Here is a 24135-nt window from a genome sequence, read left to right on the forward strand (position 1 = left end):
ATGCCATCAGGTGAAATCCAGGTATATAACCTGCGTTTATGCCTCTTAAAAATGTATTTGCTATGAATAAGTCATTGATTGTGCAAAATTCGATCATTATGTAAAAAACCTAAAGCTTAGTGAGGTTAAGCAGTTTGCCCAGGACACACAGATGAATGTCACCGCTCAAGAGACTTACGTCCTTCTAGTCCCTGCTTTCTCACTTGGCCTTTATTTTCCATACATCTTAGGTCTATTTTCTAAAAACAAAACCCAATACCCTTGCTTCACATGAAATGTCTTAGAGTGTGAGCCCCTTGACTTAACTGAGGGTCTTGCGAAGGGGACCATATTGTACCACCCAGAAGTACACAATTTAACAACCACACAGCCAACATTCTTGCTTTTGAGAAAAAAAAAATTCTTGGTCACTTTGTAGTGATTGTTGCATGCTCTCAAGTCAACTTCAACTCATCAAAACCCTACAGGACAGGGAGCTCTGGTGGCTTAGTGGCAAGAAGCTGCACTGTAATCCCAGAGGTGCACGGGTTGACTCCACCAGATGCTCTGTTGGAGAAGGAGGGGCAATCTCCTCCTGTACCAGTCAGATCTGATTTGACGGTACACACACACACACACACACACACACACACTTTAAAAATATTAAAAGAAAAAAAAAAACCCAAACCCTATAGGACACAGTAGAACTGCCCCACCTCCAGGATGATACCTTTATGGGAAGGGGCCCTGGTGGTATAGTGCATAATGTGTCAGACCGTTAACCTAAAGGTTAGTGGTTTGAATCGAGTGGCTGTGCAGGAGAAAGATGAATCAGCTCCTCTTATAAAGATTTACACCTGAGAGGCAGGGATTTTCCTGATCTCACACCCTGAGTTCTACCATTTTCTAGCTTCTCTCTCTGGTTTTTCATGACCGTTAGCTATTCTTTCTCGGAAACAAAATAAATTCTTTTCAGTTGCTCATATAGCGCAGCACAGCCTTCCCCTCTCTGGTTTGAGCCTCTGCCAATGCCTCTGCCCTCAGGGCCTTACTTTCTGCCCCGGGTGGCTCATTAATGTCATTTGCCAAACAAAGAGGAATTCAGGTGTCAGCTAGCAAGGTAGCTTGCTCTATTTACCTTACTACATTTGTACCTCAGGAGATCTGATTCAGAACATAGTTCGTAGAAGGTTCCTGATACATACTACTTGCTACACAAACAGAAACTGAAAAAGGAAGTAAGGCATTTAATGATCCTATTGGCTGTCTCCAGCCTTGGACAGGGACTATCTCTGGGCTGAAGTGTGATGTTGGCACTGATCCCAGACTCTGCTTCTTCAAAGACAATTTCCCAACACCACTGCCAGCCCGTGTGTGAGTAGAAATGTTTCACTGGAAGAAGAAAAAGGGCCTCACCACCCCCTCTTCATTTTTTACTCGCATCGAAATAACTTGATCCTGCTCTTAGGTGGAGAGACTGTTGTCTTAGTTTGGGCATTGTCTTAGTTTCCTAGGTTTATAGCCACAAATTATCACCAAGTATGTGTTTAAAACCACAGAAAAATATTCTTTCATAGTTCAGAAGGCCAGAAGTCAGAACTCAAGGTGTGGCTTAGAAGTCTTTCAGAAGAGCCCTTTGGAGGTTCTTGAAAATATCTGTCTCAGGCCTATCTTCTAGCTTCTGACAGCTGCAGACAATCCCTGGGGTTCAGTCAGTGATGACTTTCAGTTGCACCACGGCATCTCTGCCTCCGGCATTGCATGGCCTTTTTCCTGTGCTTCTCTGTGTCTTCACGTGGGACACCAGCCACTTGATTAAGGGTCACCCCAATCCAGTATGGTTTATCTTGCCTATGCAGACCTCTCATAATAAGGTCACATCCGGGGATTTCACTTTTGGTAGTATACTACTCAATATATTACAATATCTAGTACAAGTATTATAAGAATGTACCATAGACTGCCAAGAAAACAAACAGATTCATCCTGGAGAGGGTTAAACCAGGCTACTCCTTGGAGGCAAGGATTCTGAGGCTTTGTCTGACATACTTTGGACATGTTGTAAGGAAGGACAGGTCCTTGGAGAGGCACATCATGCTTGGGAGGGTGGAGAGACAGCACAAGAGGGGAAGACCCTCTATGAGATGGATTGATTCAGTTACTGGGGTAATCGGGATGGGTGTGTCAGAGGCAGTGCAATTGGCACAGGATAGAGCAGGGTTTAGGGCTGTTGTACATAGGGTCGCTATGAGTCACAAATGACATAACAGCACATAACAACAACAACAGTACAAGTATTAAGATTATAGTAAAACCTCAACCAGAGCACTAAGTATAGAAATAGATAATATTTTCTTAGGGATACAAATTCTCAAAAGTTAGGATAAACCAGCATCCACCACATTTATTAAACTATTACATAATTGCTGATTTTCAAGAACTAGAAAGGAACGTCAAGCTTTATCATGGTAAAGGAGATTCATCCTTTCCCAAAGGCCAACAAAATGACCAAAGAAACAGTAATTCTTCTACCTGCCCATCTCACCTATCTTTTCTGGGTGCCTATTGTATGCTAGACACTGGTGTAGATGGTAAAGTAATTGTAAGTCCAATTTGGAAAGAAAACCATGGGTTGTTGTTATGTACTATAGAGCGTTGTTATGACTCATAGTGATTCTGTAAATAAATGTATCCGTCCTATCCTGTTTCATTCTATCTCTGATATATTCAATCTCATTGTGTCCTATCATCTTACTGATGGTCTTTATCTGACCTTTAAGCCTTCCAAGCATGATATCCCTCTCCAAGGACTGGTCCCTCCTCGTAATATGCCCAAAGTATGTCAGATGGAACTTCAGAATCCTTGCCTCCATGGAGGAGCCTGGTTTCACCCTCTCTAGGATGAACCTATTTGTTCTCCTAGCAGCCCCAGGTATATCCAGTACTCTTCTCCAGCACCACAACATAGCTCAAAGGCATCAATTCTCCTTATCAACCCTAGTCATTGTCCAGCTTTCTGATGCATAGCATGTAATTGCAAATGCTACAGCCTGGATCAGGTGCACCTTAGTCTTCAGACTGACATCATTGCTCTTCAGTACTCTATACAGGTCCCTGACAGCAGACTCTCCCAAAACAATTCATCTTTTTCTTTCCTGGCTGCTGGTACCAAGAGTTTTGATTGTGGAGCTAAGCAAATGAAAGGTGTTAACAATCTCAATCTTTTCACCATCATGATGCTGCCAGTCAGCCCAGTGGTGAGAATCTTTGTCTTCTTGATGTTGAGCTTCAATTCATATTGAAGGCTGCAGTACTTGACCTTCTGCAGCAAGCACTTCAGGCCCTTCTCATAATGCAGTGACATTGATTAAATCCACTATGTTTTGCTACTGTTACTGCTTTGCATTTCCAAAAGTTTTTCAATATCTCAAACAAAAATGATGACAGAAGAATCTATGCCTTTAAATTATAATGTTGCAGAATATCCCATAGCTTGCCAAAAGAACACCTGTTTTGAAAGAGGTGCAACTAGGGTCCTCCTTAGAGGCAAGACTGCTGAAAGTCTGTCTCACATACTTTGGGCATGTTGTCAGGAGGGAGCAGCCCTTGGAAAAATACATCAAGGTGGGAAAGGTGGAGGGTCAGGAAAAGAGAGGAAGCCCTTTAGCAAGATGATTGACACGGTGTCTGTAACAATGGGCTCAAGCATGCCGAGATCTGAGGACAGTGCAGCATGGAGCAAGGTTTGGCTCTGTGGTTCAGAGGGTTGCTATGAGCTGTAGTCTACTTGACAGCACCTACAAACAATCACCACCTGCTTTTGTCTCTATGCATTTACCTATTTTAGATATTAATTTTCTTTTCATTTAAAAAACTGTGCTTCAGATGAACATTCACAGAATAAATTAGTTTTCCATTCCAGTTTGTACATAGTGTCCATGACATTGGAACATAATGTCCCATAATGTGTCAGTATTCTCCCCATTTCTTTTTTTTTTAATTTTAATTGAGGTTTTATTGTAAGTTTATAATAAACTTGGATTTCCATTCATTCATTGTTGCACATTTTCTTCCCTGTTCCCCTTCCCCCAGTACTCTCCCCATTTCTGCCTTTGGTCTCTTGTTCTTTTGGCCAGATTTCTAATCCTTCTTGCCTTCTTATCTTTTGCTTTTAATCTTGTTATTCTCAAGAATTAATTTTTATTATATGGAGCTGCCTACTATTTGGTTGAAAGGTTAGAAGGGAGTTTTAGGGTCATAGTTTTGAGGGTTGCTCCAGTCTCCGTCAGACTATAAAGTCTTGCATTCTTTTTTGCATTTGTGAGTTTGACTTTTCATTTTACATTTTAACACTGGACCCTCTGTTTTGATCTCAGTTAGAGAAGCTGGTAGTGATAGCTGGGCACCTTCTAATCCTATTGGTTTCAGAGTCATACAGGCTGTGGATCATTTGATCCATGGGTCCTTTGGACTAATTGTTCCCTTGAGTCTTTGGTTTTCATCATTGTTCTTTGTCTAGACCAGAAGAGAGCAATGGTTGTATCTTAGATAGCCAATGGTAAATTTTTAAGACTCCAAATACTATTCACCAAAGCAGAATGCATAACAAAGTCTTTTTGAATTATGTTTTATCTATTGACATAGCTGTTCCTTGAGTCTATGACCCTTTGCCTCCAAGTATCAAAAACTTTGTTCTATGAGGTGTTTGGTTATATCTGAGAAGTTGCAATGATTTTGCCCTTTGTATGTTCTATTGTCTACAATCATAGACATATAAATACATATATGTCTGCAGGTTGAGGTGCTCCCTTACATACTACCACATCTCTTTAGCACACTTATTTACCTATACCGGAAGCTCTGGTGGCTTACTGGCCAATTCAAAGGCATATGGTTCGAATCCACTAGCTGCTTCAAGAAACATGGACAATTTCCTCCCTTGCAGTTTAGCTCCTCTGAAAACATGCTGAAGGGTCAGCTATCAGCTGGTTCTGACTCGATGGCACATAACAGCAGCAGCATCTACCTATATAGCCATAAGTAAATTATTACTAGTTAACACTATTGTTGCAGGATTGTCTCTGTTACTGTAATTACTGTGTTGTTTTAGCCAGTTTAGCCAGTTCTGATTCATAGGACCCTATTTACAATAGAATTAAACAATGTCCACTCCTGTACCATCTTTACAATCACTACTGTGCTTGAGTCTACTCTTGTAGTCAGTGTATCAATCTATTGTGTTGTGTCTTCCTAGTTTTTACTGACCCTCTGCTTTATCAAGTATTTTATCTTAGATTCACTAGAAAAAGAAGCCCTTTTATGAAAATATTGAGTGCCTTCCAGCCTGATACACTCATCTTCCAGAACTCCATCAGATAACAATCTACTGTTCTTCATAAAGTTTGAGTTTGGTTTTTTTTTATTCATAAGGTTTTTATTGGCTGGTTGTTTCTGAAGTGATGGCCAGTCCTGTTTGCTAATCTCTTAGACTTTAAACACTGCTGGAATTTGTCTACTGTGTGTGAACCTGTTGGTGTTTGAAATACCAGTGTCATGGTTTCCAGCACTATAGCAACTCATAGGCACCACAGTATGGAAAACGAACAGATGAGTGGTAGAACAATTACTGTGGTTGCCTTCTTATTCTTTCATTCTTCTCAGTATTTTCCTTTGCCTTAATCATGTTGTGTTCACTTCCCTCATTTAGTGCATGGCCTTTCTTGTCACCATTAACATATTTCTTTTTTCTAGTTAGCAATTTTTCATCTCTCCCCCTCCTAGTAGCCACCTGTAGTATAGAAGGGTTTGTTGTTTAAAATGGCTTTGTTAGCCATTGGCTTTGACTTTTACCACCTGGCTGAGCAGAATCATGATACAGGGTATGTATAAATGGCTCATGATAGTATTGGTCAGCTTTCTCATCCCACTAGGTTTAAACTGATTAGAATTAGCAGCAAAAGATGAGAACCTCACTACCAGAAAGCAAAGAGACATAGAAAATACATTTGGTATCTTTCAGGGCTAGAGACTCCCGCACCAGTCAGACCAGGAGTCAAAGGCATAGTGAAAAACTAGAGATCAATGTGAGACAGAGATGACTCTGGACTCCTGCTCCATAGAACAAGAGCCAGGGCCTTTACCTACATTTTGAGGAGGATGAGTGGCAAGTGTGATGGTGGGAAAAGCAGTAATTGGCAGGACTAAAAGAGTTTTGTAACACTGACCTAAATTTTAAAGCTGAAGGTCCAAGGTCCTGCAAATATGCTTGAGAAACAGTCCTGGCTAAGGAATTTTATCCTGTTGCCAATCTGAATTGTAATCTGTTCACTTCCCTAATACATTTCATAAATGTGAGTGTGGTTCTGTGAGATCTGTTTGGCCATTGCAACAGATTCAGATCCAGCAGTAGAGGCATGTGAGGCCAGGGTTGGTGTTAAAGTTAGCAGAAGCAGGTGCAGGAGTATGGCCTCTTGTCTGATTTCACAGGAATTAGTTTTGTACTGTACATGTTGTTGATGAGGAAAGCTTCCCCTTGTGGAATAGAGGTCAGAAGTTGCTGTCTCTATGCAATCTATACTCTACATACTATAAAGAATTTTATCATTTCCTTTATCTTGGTGAATTCAGGCCTTTCCCCCCTGTCCTGCTGTGTTTGTTAACACTGTAGAGAAAATATTTTGATTTTGTCTTTTTCTTTTTGGTATGTGGGTTGCTATAAATTGACCTCTGAGTATTGTTTCTGCTGTGTCCCAAAGGTTTTGGTATGCTGTATTTTCATCGTTGTTTGATTCTAGGAATTAAAAAAAAAAATCTTTGATTTCTTCTATTACTCTGTGGTTTTAAAGAAAATGTTGTTCAGTGTTTTCCCTTACTTTTCCTGTTACTGATTTCTATTTTATCATTTTGTGATCAGAGAAAATGCTTTGTATTTTTTGGGTTGTATTAAGGTTTGCTTTGTGGTCCAAAATGTAGTCTATTCTGGAAAACGATCTATGCAAGTTGGTAAAGAATGTTTAGTTTACAAATGTTTGGTGGAGTATTCTGTATGTGGCTATGAAATGAAATTGACTGATTATGTCACTTAGGTCTTCTATATCTTTGTTGAGTTGTTTGTTTTCTAGTTATTCTGTCCTTCATCTAAAGTGGCGTGCTGAAGTTTCCTACAATTACTGTGGAACTGTCTATGACTGACACAGGGCAATTCTTACTGCATGTTCCTCAAATATTTAAACTACCCTGTGACAACCCTGTGAGCTCTCTTGTTGTATCTAGGGTATCCTGGCATAGTTTGGGAGCATGGCATTAAACTGTAAAGGGAAAACGAAACTGGTTGAAGGAAGAGAGAATGTCTTCTTTATGTGCTTCTGAATAGTTTGAGTCTCTTACTTAGACTCAAGCATGCATTTTTTATTACTTTTTAAAGAAGATCTTTCCATTTCAGGAAAATAAGCCATAAAAAGAGCAGAAGATAAAGCCAGGGTGAGAGCAGGAGTTGTGTGAGTGAGTGAACATGTGTGAGAAAAAGAGAGAAGAAAAAAGAAGTCCCCCGGCTGAGGGGTAGAGAATGCAAAGCATCACTACACCAGACTTGTCTATGTGTTTTTTCCAGCAGTTCTGAAAATGGTGCAAGTCCCTCTCTGCTGTGGTTCTGCAGTTAAGTAAACACACACCAGCTTCCCTCACAGGGAAGAAACTACTGGATAAAATGATTGCCGCTAGTTACTCCAGAAGACAAGAAAGGAAAATCACCGCTTTGGAGTTTTCTGCCTTCATTCCAATCCTACCTTTGTGGCCCTGGGGAATTTCACTCACTCCCATGTGCTTCAGTTTTCTTATCTGTGAAATGAGGAGAGTGAAAATGTTTCCCTGTCATGAGGATCTAAGGTGAGACACTTCCTGGGTGGTGCAGTCAGCACAGCAAATACCAGCTATTACTGAGGTTCAGTACTATCTAGTATGGAAAAAAAAAACACCAAACAAACCCAAAACAAAAAACAACAAACTTTGAGTCAATAGAGCATTCCCTCTGGCATTCAGAACCAGGAAATGGTGAGCAATGGTCTCAGTTACCAGGACAGCAAAAGGACTGGAGAGTGGTCAGAAGGAATTCCAAGCACAAACCAAAGTTAAAAGGCAATAGCAGCCCACGAGTAAGCATAAGACAGTTGAAAGGTTGCTTCTATTTTAATAAAAACCAAGCCAAACCAAACCAATCATTATTGAGTCAATGCCAAATCATGATGTATCTGGGTAGAACTGTGCTCCACAGGGTTTCCAGTGGCTGGCATTTTGGGGGAAGGTCATAGATACCTCTTTCTTCTCTTCAATTGGCCTCTGGAGTCTTTATCATTATACAACCCAGAAATCCCTCCAAGAGAAAGAGAGTTAAGTGAAGATAATCTCTTGCTTGCATGCATTTCTTCCTCTACTCCTTCCCTCCTCAGACCTTTACATATTTTACCTCATCTCTATGTCCCATAAAGCGATGTCATCACTGATCCAGGGATTGGAAGGCTCAGCTGGTGTTATCAAAGGGTCGTATTCCACATACTGTTCCGTGTAAGCAATTAAACTGCAAGAGGGAAGAGGCAAAGGACATCATCAATTTCCTGTGGAAGTCGTAGCATTTATTACATGCAAACATACAATCATCTTCACAGAATTCTGAGTAAAAAGGAGGGAAATATCATCTCCAGTCCACATCTGACCATTGTTCTTATTTGTGTATGTTTCCTTCACTGTGAACATATCTACCATTTATGCATTGTTGCAGTCATAGTATACACAGTTGCATTCTGTATCTTCGCTCTCACTCACCTCTTGACCTGAGCCTTGGTGCACTTCTATTTCCCTGGCTATGGTAATCTCACTGTTAAAAGGACAAGATGCTTTCTCTGGATTCTAACTCAGTGGAACCCAGTGTGTGTCAGAGTGGAACTGTGCTACACAGAATTCTAAAATGGCTGAATTTTTAAAGATGATTTTTACCAGATGTCTTTCTTCCAAGGCATCTATCGGTGGACTTGAACTGCCAACCTTTCAATTAGCAGCTGTGTGCTCAACCTGGAGTACTTTGAAGCACCTGGAGACATCTACCTTTCTGATGTTGTTTTTGTTGTTGTTTAGTGCTGTCGAGTCAAGTATGACTCATAGTGACCCTACGAACAACAGACCTGAACCCTGTCCTATCCTCTGCTGAACTCACCACAATCTCTGACACACTGGAGCCCATGGCTGCAGTCACTGTGTCAATCCACCTGGGTGAGGGCCTCCCTCCACCTTTCCAAGCATGAAGTTCCTCTCTAAGGAGTCACCTCTCTTAGTAATATGTCCAAAGTGAGAAGAAGCTTTGTCATCTTTGCCTCCAACAAGCACTCTGGCTGTACCTACCTTCTTCAAGACATATCAGTTAGTTCTCTTGGCAGTTCCTGGGTATTGTCTTCCCATATAAATCATGGATCTATTGGCATCTAGGACACTCCAATGGGAGTTAAATTAGTTCTGTCAGGCTGCCAGCCCAGTATCTCCCAATTGGCTTTCTTACGAAAAAGACTTAAATTCTGACAGATCATAGGGAGTTAACATATTATATGTAGGATTCTGAAAAATAACTTAGTTTTAACTTAAATGGGCACAAACCCATTTTAAAGCAATTTTCATTTAACCTCCTGACCAAAAAAAAAAAAAGAATAAAATAAAATATTAAATAGCACTGCTGGGAGAATGAACAGGTTTATCCTGGACAGGGTTAAACCAGGCTGCTCCTTGGAGGCAAGGATTCTGAAGCTTCATTTGACATACTTTGGACATGTTGCAAGGACAGATCTGTCCTTAGAGAGGGACGTCATGCTTGGGAGAGTGGAGGGACAGTACAGGAGAGAAGACCCTTGATGAGATGGATTGATTCAGTGACTGGGGTAATGGAGACAGGTGTGTCAGAGACAATAAGATTGGTACAGGATAAAATAGGGTTTAGGGTTATTGTACATAGGGTCGCTATGAGTTGCAGGCGATTTGACGGCGCATAACAACAACAACAACAACAAGGGATGAGAGGGAGCGTGGGTGGCCTAGTGGTAAGAAAGAATGCTGCAATTCCAAAGGTATGTAGTTCAAATCCACCAGCTGCTATGCAGGAGAAGGATGGGAAATCGCCTCCTGCGTAATAACTGCCTCTGAATACATGCTGGGAGCTCAGCCATGGGTCAGTTCCAACTCATTGGTACACACCACCACCACCACCACCTCTACCACCACCACCACCTCTACCACCACCACCACCACTACCACCACCACCATCACTACCACGATTAGACATACACAATACAAAAAGAAACTCACAAAACCAATGGACTTCTCCTACTATCCCTTCTCACAACCTCTTCCTACCTTTTTAACAATTTCTTCTGGCATGTTTCTTTATATGTTTAAGTGGTATAGTTCTATAACTGTGCTTTATCTATGAATTATAGGCAAGCATTTAACTTTCTACTCACTAGGTTCCATCTGCCCCTCAACATACACATTTCCTCCCATGATCTTCCAAATACAGTTATCGAGCATTTTTTGTTAAATTAACAGGGTTCAAAAATACTGTACTAATTTGTTCAAGTGTTCTGATAGGACTATTAGACATCTACCAAGAATTTTTCCACACCTGAAATCCATCAGATAGCCTGTCAGTTCTGACTCCCGGTCTTCTGAGACCTACTTCTCCAAAGTCTCTATAAAGTTCCTTCTACTCTGGCTTACTTGCTCTCTAGGCTAGATGCAAAATCATCATTTTGGGATTTGTTTTGCTACTCTGTTGGAGTCTTGTTTGCTAGATTTTGTGCCTATTTCTTGGTTTTACTCTTTGGTTGTGCTGGGACACATCCTTCATTAATTTCCCAAGAAAATGTGAATAAAAAGTAAATACTTGCAGTTTGTGAAGGTCTCAAAGTGTTTTTATTTCATGTTCACACTTGATTAACATTGCTGGTTATAGAGCTCCAGATAAAGAAACATTTTCGTTCAGATGTTTGAATGCACTGCTCTCTTTGAATCATCCTCTCTTACTGTTCTAATACTCTTTGCTCATTTTAATTTTTATTCTTATTCTTTTGCTCTGTTTCTTTTCTTTCTGGAATCTAAGAATTTTTTCTTTATTGATGTTGTGCTTTGAAATTTTACCATAGGCTTTGCTGATTGTGTTCATTGTGTTGTTGTTGTTCTGTGCTGCTTAGCTGACTCTGACTCACAGTGACCCCGTACCCAAAGCTCTGAACTCGGCTCTGTTTTGAGCCAATCTCACTGTCTCTGACACACCTACTCCCATTACCCCAGTTACCGTGCCAACCCATCTCATCCAGGGTCTTCCTCTCCTGTGCTGTCCTTCCACCCTTCCAAGCATGATGTCCTTCTCTAAGGACTGGTTCCCTTCTGGCCACATGCCCAAATTATATAAGACAGAGCTTCAAAATCCTTGCTTCCAAAGAAAAGCTTGGTTTCACCCTCTCTAAGAGAGACCTGTTAGTTTTCTCGGCACTCCATGAATACTCTTCTCTAGCACCACAACTCAAAGGTGCCAATTCTTCTGTTATCATTGGTCATTGCCTGGCTCTCTGATGTATAGCAAATAATTGCAAAGCCACACCTTAGTCTCTAATCTGATGATGGTGCTCTTTATTACTCTGGCAAGGTCTCTGACAGCAGATTTTCCTAATGTAATTTGTCTTTTGATTTCTTCAGGGCTGGTGCCAAGAGTGTTGCTTGCAGAACTGAGCAAGCTGAAATTGTTAACAGTCTCAATCTCTTCTCCATCTACCATGATGCTTCCAATTAGCCCAGTAGTGAGAATCTTTGTTTTCTTGACGTTGAGCTTCAATTCATATTGAAGACTACAGTCCCTGGCCTTCTGCAGCAAATGCTTCATGTCCTCCCCAGTTTCAGCAAGCAATGTTGTGTCATCTGAATAATGCAGGTAGTTGATGAGTCTTCCTCCAATTCATTCCTCCTCATAAAGTTGAGCCTCCCAAATGATCTGTTCTGCATGCAGACTGGAATGGTATGGAGACAGGATACATTCCTAGATGGGTGTGTCAGAGGCAATGTGATTGGCACAGGATAGAGCAGGGTTTAGGGCTGTTGTACATAGGGTCACTATGAGTCGCAAATGACTCGATGGCACATAACAACAACAATTTTGAACCATACTTCCATTGCCCCTTTTTTACATATCTTGTGCTTGTTTCTCATATTTTGAAGGGAATTCATTCTATGTTTCATTTGAACCTTTTGAAACAATTATTTTTTGCTTTGAATTTTTTTGCTGAAATCATGTGTTTTCAGTAATGAAGAATGTTTTGAACTGAAGGAGAAAATGTTTAAATAAGATAGATTTTGAGATAATTTATGAAGCACATACAGCCCAAGCAATCTCCGCTGGGGTTCCTGAGATAAGGTCCATTTATTCAGATTCACGCAGTTATATAGGCACTTACCAGATAACAATACCCACTAAAAGTGGGATAAGAGCTTCCCATTAAACCCTAGCAGTGAAAGAGGCAGGTGGGCACCATATGATCCATGGTCACAAATGGATTTAATAAGTTAAAATATTTTTTTTCTTAAAAAAAAACCCCCTACACATGTGTATCTTGTCAGACTGCTGTTTTTGTTGTTAGTGCCGTAAGACTCATAGCAACCCTACGGACATCCAGTGTGAGCCCTGTCCTATCCTGTGCCATGCTCACCATCTCTGACACACCCAAGCCCTTTGCCACAGTCACTATGCCAGCTCATCTGACTGAGATATTCTATCTCCTGAGATAGAATAATCAAGTAATCAACTACATAGACTACATCTGTGTAGACATGAAGATCTCAGTATTATCAACCACAACAAAGCCAGGGGATAGCTACAGAATAGATCATCAGTTGCTCATATATAAGATCAAGGTGAAGCTGAAGAAAATGGAAACTTTCAAGGACAGCCAAAGTACAACCTTCAGTACGTACCACTTAAGTTTAGAGAACATCTCGAGAGAACACTAATGACCAAAGACTAAATGAATTGTCAGATGACATCAAGGATAGTACATGTGAAGACAGCAAAAGGTCATTAAAAAGAGGGGTACTATGCAGTATTTGTCCTTTTGTGCCTGAGATATTTCACTCAGCATAACAGGACTGACATAGGGGTTGGGTGGAGAGTGAGAAAGATAGGATAAATTATGTATACTGCATTGAAACAGATGAGGGACAGACCTGTTTAAAAGGGATATGTGAATAGGTATTATTATCATGACAGGAGTCCAGAAAGAAGGCTACATAGTGGAGTGGACTTGGGGGGAGGGACTGTATAACAATGAAAAAAAAATTTTCTTTTACATTTCAAAGAGAAGAGTGAACTGGAGGGGAGGGGTGGGCAGGGAGAAAAGTGCAACAGTGAATGAATGGAAATCCAAAATCTCTGTACATTTTCATTAAAATTATTATTAATAGTAATAACAATAATAAATTAATGATTAAAAAAAGCAAAAATAAAAGGGGGGAAGAAAGACCAACGTTAATGTCAGAAGAGACTTAGAAACTTGCTCTAGAATGTAGAGAAGTTAAAGGAAGAGCTGATGCGGTAAAAGAAGATTTCAAAGAGCAGTTTGAGGAGACTGAAGTATTATAAAGAAATTTGCAAAGACTTGGAGTTAGAAAACTAAGACAAGAGTATGCTCAGCATTTAATAAGCAGAAGAAACTGAAGAGAAAGAAATCCAAGCTAAAATCAAGGTGTCTGGAGACTACGCTGCAATCCTTCCGGAAGCGCTCACACAGAATCTGTTTTCACTTTTTAAAGTATCTCGAAATTTCTTGAATACCTTTGCTACTAATTGTATTCATTCTCTCTCTGTCTCTCTCTCATTGCTGTTGACTTGAAAGAGACTCATAGCTGACTCTCCAGGGGGATTTCAAAGGCTGTAAATGGAATGGGAGATTGCCTATCCCTTCTCTGTTGGAGTGGCTGGAGGTGTGGCCTTCAGCAGCCAGCGCTCTACAGACGACACCACCAGATCTCCCCACACGCTGTACAGAGGGAGGCAGAAAAGTCTGCCAGGTGAGCTGGGGCAAGAAGAGTGTTGTCCATCATGGATGTAAGTGGGAGCCTAGGAAGGAATTCCAAGAGTAAGTAAGTAAATATGTGTGATTTGTTTATAGAGCCGGTGGGGAGATGATGGAGAGACACTGGCATCGCTGAACTCCATTGAAAAGGAACTGCCATCTGGCTTACAGCTATGCAAAACTATGATGTAAGGGAAACAAGGCACAGGGCTTAAAGCATTATGGGACACAACAGTTAAGCATTCCTAACTGAAAATGTATTGCGGTTGGGTTGATACTGCCTTTCTAGGATAGATCAGTACTGGCTTACAGGGTCTCCAGGGAGTTCTGGCAGCCTAGTGGTAAAGGCTGGACTGCCAACTAAAGGTATGTGGGAGATGATGGACAATCTCTTCCTGAACAATTTATAGTCTCTGAAAACCACAGTGGGTCAGCTCCCACTCAAGAGCTCACAACAGCATAGGGTTCCCAAGGGAGCTCTGGTGGCCTACTAGGTAAGGAATTGTACTTCCAACTCAAAGGCAGATGGTTCAAATCTACCAGCTCCCTTGCAATTTACAGTTTCTGAAAACCTGCTGGAGGGTCAGCTATGAGTCACTTCCAACTCCACAATAAGGTGATGTGCGTAGGGATGTGTGTACAAGAGAGACTCTACGGGAGAAAGACCTGGCGATCTGCTCTGTAAGGGTGACAGCCCAGAAAACCTTATGGGGAAGTTCTTCTCTGTCCACATGGGCTCATCATTGAATTGAAAAATCAATTGAAAGTGGATTTAACAATGATAACAACAACCTTTAATTAGGCCTTGTTGTTTGTTGTTATGTGCCGTCCAGTTGCTTGTAACTCATAGCGATCCTAAGTACAACAGCCCTAAACCCTTTTCTAGCCCTTGCCAACCTCATTGTCTCTGACACGCCTCTCCCCATCACCCCAGTGATGAAAGCAACCCACCTCATAGAGGGTCTTCCCCTCCTGCGCTGTCCCTCCACCCTCCCAAGCATGATGTCCCTCTCCAAGGACTGGTCCCTCCTTACAACATGACCAAAGTATGTCAGACGAAGCTTCAGGCCTACTTTGGAAATATAATAAAAATGGGCCAAAGACCTCTAAATGGGAAAGAAATCTGGACAATGAAAGTGCTAAGTAGATAAAGAGGGGAATATGTGTGCACCCTTCTCTTGGATACATGCACTTTCTCAAGTATGATACTGAAAAGATGGGGAGATTGATTAGAACAGAGAACAAAAAGCCAGCCAGAATGCAGAGAGGAAAAGAGAAAATTCCATTCTCCTGATAACTAACATAAGAATTTTTATTTTTCCTTTTGGAGAAAGTGGATGTGAGAGAAAACACAAAGACCTCTTTCAATTGCAGATTACCTAAAGAAAATACACCCAATAGAGCAGCTTCAGATGAGGAGGGAGCATGAAGGTGCATTTAGTTCCACAGAAAGATGATTGTATGCCAGGCCAGACAATGGGGGAGGGGGGAATCCTCATTGCTGTCAAGTTGAAACTAACTTATAGCTGATGCTCACTTGAGTTTCCGAGGCTGTAAAGCCCATGAGACGAGACTGTGCATCTTTCTCCTTCAGAGTTGCTGGAGCATTTGAACAGTAGAGGGATGTGTTGCCTTTGGGCTTGCAGTGTAGCTCCTTACGGAATAGGCCACTAGAGCTGCATGGTGCTTTCTCTCTCTCCACTTCAACCCGGCTAGACTGTTGCCTCTGATTCCTCTTCTCTCTCTTCCCCCCATTTTGCCCTTTAAGAAAGGCTGTTAAAAAGGAAAAGCAGAGAGACCGCCACCCTGCCCCCACAGTGTCCAGAATCGCATAAAAGCCAAGTTATAATGACCCTCTGTGACCCCATTTCTTTTCTTCCCCCAAAGCTATCGTTAGACATTAAGTTCACCAACTTCTATCACCCTAGCAGGCTTTTAATAGACCCTTAGGGTATCCAGTCCCTTGCTGTCTTATCTCATTTCATTAATTACATTTCATGAGCTCTGAGGGTCAGGAGGCAGAGGAGGAACCAGCATCCAATTTCAAGGAGGAGCGGCAATCTCAGAGATGAGCAAGCAAGATGATGCTTAAAAAAATCAATTCGGCAGTCAGCTGTGACACCCAAATGGCTCCTAATAATATGGTGAGGATGAGCGAAGCAGAGAGGCTGGTAGAAAATTAAATGACTTGATCTTTGTGTGTGAGGACAGTGTGGCGAGATAACGGTGTGGACTGTGGCAGGACTCGGAACAGCCACACAATTCCCGAGGGAACTGTAACAAAACAGAGACTTTCCAGACAATTTGGAAATGAAACATATAGATTCTTAGACTGTCAAAGTCAGTTTGTCCACTGCTTACAAGGCTTGGGTAGAAAAAAAAAGAAAGGCAGGAGAAAGTAAGTGGGGATTGTTGTTAGATACTGTCCAATTGACCATGACTTGTAAGGACCCTCTGAACAGCAGATCTTGCCATATACTGTGCCATCCTCACATTTCCAACATGGTCAAGGCCACTGTTGCAGTCGTTGGTCGATCAAACGCACTGAGGCTCCTCTCTTTTGCCGACCCTCTACCACCGTGCTCTCTTTTCCCAAGGACAGGCCTCTCCTCACAGCATGCTTCTAAGAAGCATCTTGACTGCATTTCCTCCAAGACAGATTTCTTTGTTCTTTTGGCAGTCTGGGAAATATTGAATACTTTTCACCAACATCACAATTCAAAGACATGGATTCCTCTCCATTCTTTGATCATTAAGTACCTCCACAGTCTGCAGATTAAACCTTGCCCCAAGTTTCTTTTTCTCAAAAGAACACACTTCATTGAGATGACTCTTTATTTTTGTGCTTTAGGCTAGTGAACTTGTTTTTTTGATTCTTTGATATGGAAGATCCATAACCCTGGAATCTGAGCAGGTGTCCTGAGACGGTACACACAGCTTGGCAGCTAAATTGACATGCTGGAGGTTACAGATCATTAACAGGCACCTCGGAAGAAAGGCTTGGTGATCTACTTCTGAAAAACTTGCCATCGGAAACCCTGCGGAGCACAGTCCTCCTTTGACAGATGTGGGTCACTGTGAGTTATAGTCAACTTGATGTCAACTGCTCACTCTGGGCTGCTCTTACGAAATCCTTTGGCCGGTAAGAGGCAGAAGTGACAGAGTGCCAATTCCATGTCTCTACAAGTACTGCATTGCTTTTTTTTTTAAAAAATTTTAAACTGATTTTAATGAAAGCTTACAGAGACTTTGGATTTCCATTCATTCACTGTTGCACTTTTCTCCCAGCCCACCCCACCTCCCAGTTTGCTTTTCTTTTTGAAAAGTAAAAGAAAAAATTCTTTCATTGTCATTCACTCCCTCCCTCCAAGTCTACTCCACTATGCAGCCTTCGTTCTGGACTCCTGTCATGACAATAATACCTAATCACATATCCCTTTTAAACAGATCTGTCCCTCATCTGCTTCAATGCAGAATACATTATTTATTCTATCTTTCTCAGTCTCCTTTCAACCCCTGTGTTAATCCTCTTTAATAACAGTGGCATTATGCAGTATTCATCTTTTTGTGACTGAGATATTTCACTCAGCATAATGTCCTTCAGGGTCACCCATTTTGTGTAATAGTTTATGATTTCCTTGTTTTTCAATGCCACATAGTATTGCTTTCTCTGAGGGAGTTCTGCTATCCTCCTGTGGACAAGACCACACTAGTCTGCTAGAGTATAGGAGACTGTGATGGGGAGCCCAACTCGGACTATCCTGTAACTAGTCAGTGCTGCTGCTGACTTTCCGTGCTGTTGAGTCAACTCAGACACCAAGGGTCCCTGTGCACAACAGATCCAAACCACACTTGACCCTGAGCCCGCCTCATAATCTACACTGTTATCTTCTTGTCCAAAGTCTTCCTCTCCTTTGCTGATCCTCTGCTTTTCCAATCATGACCTCCTTTCCCAAGCTCTGACTCCTCCTGATGATAGGCCCAAAGTATGTGCAACAAAGTCTCACCACTCTTGCCTTTAGAGGTATTCTGGCTGCACTTCTTCAACACAGATGTCTTTGCTCTCTTTCCAGTCCAAGTTACAGCCAATATTCTTTGCCAACACCATAATTCAGAGACATCAGTTCTTTGTTCTTTATTTATTGTCTGAACTTCACATGCATATGAAGCAACTGAAAATTACATCAAAGACACCTTAGTCTTTAAGCTAACGTCCTTGCTCTTTTGCCCAATGTGATAAATATGGTTTTTGATTGCATTGCACAAATCAATCCTGCTTGTAGCCAAACTAAAACTCAAGCTTATTGTTGAGTCAGCTCCCAGTCACTGTAACCCCATGTGTTATTGAGTAGAACTTGGATGGGGGTTTCCTCCCATCCTGGGTGGAGGGACAGCACAAGAGAGGAAGACCCCAGATGACATGTTTGATGCAGTAACTGGGGTAATGCGGGGGTAGGTGTGTCAGAGTCAGTGAGACTGAATCAGGACAGGGCAGACTTCAGAGCTATTGTATATAGGGTCACTATGAGTCACAGGTGACTCGGGGGCTCATAACAACAACACCAACAATCTTTATGGAAGCATATCACCAGGTCTTTCTACTGTAGAGCTGCTGGGTGGGCTCAAACTGTTAACCTTTAGGTAAGCAGTTGAGTGCAAACACAGTTGGTCAACACAGATACCTTCTGAAGCCAAGCAAGTGAGAGAGCTTCCCTAAAATTCGTAGAGCTTCCTGCCCACACTCCAGCCTCACACACAGGGAAGGGGCTGACTGAGCCTACGGCAAATAAGCAACAGTCGATGTGCCTTGTGTTAAGGTACTGAGCATTGACTTGTTCGCTATGCAGCAATAGCTAATTGATACACCTGGTCTGTTGCAAATTAGAGATGGAATTGTTTAAAGAGGAGGAGAAATGCTACTAGGGAAAAGCATGTTGATAGGGAACAACCCCAAATCAAACTGAAAAGCAGACATGGAGACTCAGAGAACTTATTGACTTAGGGCCATTAAGGAGAGGGGCCAGTTTGTGGCAAAATTTAGGATCCAGATTACAGATAGGGTTTTCAAACACAGTTCAAGAATCTTGACCTTGAACTATGCAGAACAATGAGCTCAAATGTAGTGCTCCTTCTTTAAGAAGGCAAGGACGTGAACTCTAGGAAATACTTTTTACTTAAAATAGTTAAGCTTAAGAAGCTTAAGGTGATGTTATTTATCTGGAAAATTCACTGCACACGTCAATGTCCTAGTTTCCTAAAGCAAAACATTGGGTCATGTTCTCAGACGGGCTTTTGTACCACTTCCAGGTGCAAAAGGCAGCCTAGGAAATATAGCTTTGGTGCCATGATGCTGGCATTTCAGGAGCATTTGCATAATCATAGGGACAATAGACACAATATTTGAAACAGGGGTGACCTGAGGGAGGGAATAAAAATCTATGCAGAAGCATCCATGTCTTCATGGGACACCTTCGTCCCTAAAGAGGCCAGGTTAGTGGTGCCCCTGTGAGGAGGTAGAAGAGAGACATAGTGTGTGGACTGGCAGAGCCAGTCTGCAGGGTCCTGTGTGGGAGACCGAGCAGAGGAGAGAAGGTGAGCCAGACATATAAGCATTAGACTGTGGCCCACAGGGCCTGCCTCCCTCAATGACCTGCCCCTTGTTTATTTCTCTGAGCACCAGACACTCAGTTCATTCCATCTCCTGCCCTGGAATTCTGTTTCTTTCCAAAGCACCATTAAGCATCACACTGAGAAGTAGTAATAATCACTCACAGTCATTGCATGCATACTACGCACCAAGCTTCAGATTAAGTCACTGACCCCATGAGTTAAGGCCGACTGCTGCTTCCGCTTTGAAGAGGCAGAAACAGAGGAAGGGAGGAAAAGTAAATTGTTCAAGATCACAGAGTGAGAAAACGGCTAAGGCAGGATGGATTCCAACCCTGTGGTTAGCCCTGGATCTACCCCTTCACTGTTCTGCACCTTGAATTTGTAAAGCTTCCTTATTCCCACCCCCCTTCTACTCCCCCCCCCACCCAGGCCCCTGCTGTCCAGGCCCATCCACATCCTTTGACCTAACCCTGCCCCATTCCTGTTTGGAAGTAGAGCTTTACAGTCACCAGCCCTTGCATTCTCTCCATGGCAGTTCTCAGAACTATGTGAAAATCATGGAAACTTTTCCTCAGGCACTGAGCTCCGTTATCACCTGGGTACCATTATCACCTGGAGCAGACTCAGGAAGTCAGCCCTGGGCGGGTGTGTCCACCTGAGGGGAACTTGCCGCTGGGCAACCACCAGGGCCACCTCCCTGTCTCTGGCAGAGCACCTGGCAGCCCACACTCATGGCTGCTTTATCTTCTGCCAACACCTGCTTCTCCTCCGCTCTATCTGGGCATTTCCTTGGGGCTCTAATGAAAAACCTTTGTGTCCCATTGAAAAGTTGCCAGGTATTGTCACTTGGAATAAATCCTAGCTCTTGCTGGGTGGAGAATCCAGAGAGCTTTGTGCCTGGGAGGGAGGACTAGCAGGCTGGAATAATCCTTTCAGTGTGATTAGCTGACAAGCATAATTAGAGGGTGCCAGGTGGGGGCCCGTTCCTGACAGCATGTAAACAAACAGCGAGACCTGCCAGGCTTCCCTACCTCCCCTGGGCTTTCTCCTTTTCTTGGTGTCAGCACATCTGCATCCTGTAGACCTGCCTGATAGTGTTCTCCATGCCCCAAAGGTAAGACTAAGCTGGAAGTTCCTTTCGATGTGAGCTGTCAGGTCAGTCTCAATAGTGACTAATGGCCTCCCTGGATCCTCAGAGACCATGTGAATCCAGTCTACCTGCAGGTCATTCAAGGTGCAAGTTTCTTGCCTGTAACCTAGAACCATGGACCCGAATCACTGGCGAATCATCGTTGGTAATGTGTCTCTCAGACTACCACGTGCAGACCCAATGGACCTCAGCAATTAACTGAAGGAGAGAAGCTTCCACATATACTGTGTTTTAGGACTCAAGGCCTTGTGACCACTCATGCACTCCTCAGAGGCCGGGCATTAGCCTCATTCATTAGCTCTGGCCTTCACCGTATGTCAGGCATGCCACTGCTGTCCCTATTTCCTAGAGAAAGAAACTTGCGTGTCTTCTCAAATTAAGGCACCAAAAGAACTGAGGTGACTCGGAGCGACTTAGCTTCCAGGTAACTGCAATGCACCACTCACACCCCTTGAGTTGATTCCTGTTCCTGCTCAGGTCATTCCAGGCAGGTCAGAGTAGAACTACACTCCAGAGGGTTTCCTGTGGCTGACTTTTTGGGAGTAGATTGCCAGGCCTTCCTTCCTAAGCACCTCCATGTGGCCTCCAACCTCCAAGCTTGTGGTCAGCAGCCAAGGGTGTTGACCCTTTGCACCACCCAAGAACTCCAGAGCAACGATGATGAAATCTAAACGCACGTTCAGAGCCCAGCACTCTAGCTAGAAGGCCCACAGTAAGAGAATGGAGGTTTGGGGTAGCTCTGTAGCCTACATTCAGCTAAAAATGCCAACTTTGCATCAGGTGGTATGGAAAGTGTAAACTTCCCTCCCATCATCACCATCCTCCCAAAGCATTTGCATGAAGGAAAATTAGGAATACCGATGATTGGCAGCAGGGGATGACTTTTACGCACGAGGGAGGTTGTCAGTTTACACTGAGGGAGGAGCAACTCACGGGACAGGGTGTCTGTGTGGGGGTGTGGTTGTTGTGTCCATAGCTGACCCTCCAGCAGGTTTTCAGAGGCAGTTGGCAGTTTAATCACACTGGAGGAGATTGCCCATCCTTCTGCAGAGCAGCTGGTGCATTTGAACTTCTTGCCTTTAGGATTGCAGCACTAGGCTACCAGAGCTCCCTATATCATGGGTAGAGGCCCCAGATGACACTAAACACCACCTAGCAGCCTTCACAATAAAAAATATCCAGGCTAAATTGTCAATAGTGCTAGGACTGAAAGGCTCAAATCCAAGATGTTCTCTGGAGTTGCTGTTAGGTGCAGCTGAGTTGACTACAGTCCATAGTGATCCTGTGAACAGCAAATTGAGACCTTGCCCTGCCGTGCACCATCAGCCCACCTTCACCACGCTGAAACCCAGCCACCATGCTCGACCATCATTCCTCTGTCAGTTTGCTACACTATGCACTGCTGTGATGCTGGAAGCTATCCATCAGTGGTTCAAATACCAGCAAGGTCACTCAGAGTGGACAGGCTTTAGTGGAGTTCTCCGCCACAGACAGATTAAGAAACGAGGCTGGCCATCTACTTCTGAAATAGCCCTCACGGCTACAGAGTTGGAACAAATTACTAAGTGACGCTCTGCAAGTTTTCAGAGACTAAATCACACACGAGGAGACAGACTGCCCATCTTTCTCCTATGGAGCAGTTGGCCGATTTGAACTGCCTGCCTTTGAGTTGGCAGTGTAACTCCTTACCCACTAGGCCATCAGAGCTCCCGTCTGAAATAAGCCCTCAAAACCCTTATGAGTAATGTCCTCTGAAGGCAGAGTGGTAACACAGGCTTTTGGTTTGGGAGCAGAGTTTCTGGTGGCCTCAATCCGTGTGTGTGTCGGGGGGGAGGAGGAATGAAAGGACATCATGCTTAGAAAGGTGGAGCGTCGGTGAAAGAGAGGAAGACCCTCAACCAAATGGACTGACACAGTGGCTACAGCAATGGTCTCAAGTGTGTTGGAAATTGTGAGGATGGCACAGGACAGGACAGGGCTCAGATCCGTTGTTCATAGGGTTGTTATTGGTTGTACTCAACTCTCTTGCACCTAATGATGACAACAACAACAACCTGTTGCCATTTATCTAGAAAGAATATGTGAATCAACTCAGGGACCTGGATAGAAAGGCTTCTGGGTTCATCACATAACCAGGTATCCCCTCCCCATTATGAGAGCCGACCAAGCTTAAAGTACCCAGTTTACGCTGAGGCTCAATAAATACTAAGGCCCAACTTAAGTGTAGGATTCCTTCAGATGCTGGCAATTTTTCCCCCAGCCCATAAAGAGTCCCCAGGTGGTCCCCCCTCTTCACCGGGAAGTTCAGAAACGGGCCATTTTGTTGATAAGACTGAGTGTCCCACAAGTTAACTGAGCAGAACCAGCCATGGGTGCAGACTGTGGCACAGACGCCCCTGTGGGAGAGAGGCTGGAAGAGGCAAATATTTTCTTTCCAGTTGATTCGATGTAGTTCAGTGGTTGATGGGGTGTGAAGTCAGAACACTTCTTAATGTTCCTATCTCCCTCACCCCCTTTTGGGTGGCCAAGCACCTCAAAGGGTACACGTAATTTCTTCTTCCCCCCCCAGTAAAGTGAATCTGGGCATTTTATGGCTGAAAAGGGAGCAATTCCATTTGAATTAACCAAGAAGCTGTGGGCAGAAGTGTATCATGTAGCTTTCCAGAACATTCCTCCCTGAATGACAAGGTCCTTTGAATCTTCTGAATATTTTAGCTAGAAGATATTTCTTGACATCACTCAGAGGTCTTTTACCTTAAGCCCATGATTTCTGCCCATCAGTTTAAGGAACAATTACAGTTGGGGCTTGTTGGACTGGCACACATGCCTGTTAAGCACAGCCTTGCAATATTTCTCTCTTTTTTTTAGAGCAGCAGAAATCAGTAATGTGAGGGAGAGACAACATACCTTTCAGCTACTTTGGACATTTTTAAACAATGTCTGTCGATTTGTGCATTCAAAAATGCTATCTGTGAAAAAAAGAGAGAATAAAGTGTTAGAGCAAAACCAAGAGCTTCCCACCCTCTTATTCCATGGACAAGAATCCTATCTTCCAACTATGATCCAAATATGTCCTTTGAGAAGGTTTCTCCAATCAGCCAGCTTGCACCCCTTAACCCTTTTGGAAATTCTTACAACACTGTAGGTTTGCTACTAAGCCTTTGATCACATACACATTTGTGGTCTGTACCATAGGTAATTGAAGTCTTAATTCCTTAAAGTGATTGCAAACCTAAAGGTGGAAAATACTGTATGAAGCTTGGCAACAGCCTGGACAGGTGATATTCATATGATAAATAT

At 42.9% G+C, this 24135-nt stretch overlaps 1 protein-coding gene across 2 annotated transcripts in view; it reads right to left on the bottom strand.

The window, feature by feature from the left end:
• Window positions 1-24135, bottom strand: part of RGS6 (regulator of G-protein signaling 6) — a 745464-nt gene that overhangs the window by 68625 nt on the left and 652704 nt on the right. For both annotated transcript variants that reach the window (XM_006884721.1, XM_006884720.1), the window contains exons 11-12: window positions 23743-23804; window positions 8441-8551 (exon numbers count right to left, since the gene is read on the bottom strand). In XM_006884721.1, coding sequence (XP_006884783.1) covers window positions 8441-8551; window positions 23743-23804 — 173 coding nt within the window. The remainder of the gene's footprint in view (window positions 1-8440; window positions 8552-23742; window positions 23805-24135) is intronic.

The sequence above is a fragment of the Elephantulus edwardii genome, unplaced genomic scaffold, assembly GCF_000299155.1.
Source record: "Elephantulus edwardii isolate Elephantulus edwardi_28Jun2011 unplaced genomic scaffold, EleEdw1.0 scaffold00037, whole genome shotgun sequence".
Classification (NCBI taxonomy): Eukaryota; Metazoa; Chordata; class Mammalia; order Macroscelidea; family Macroscelididae; genus Elephantulus; species Elephantulus edwardii.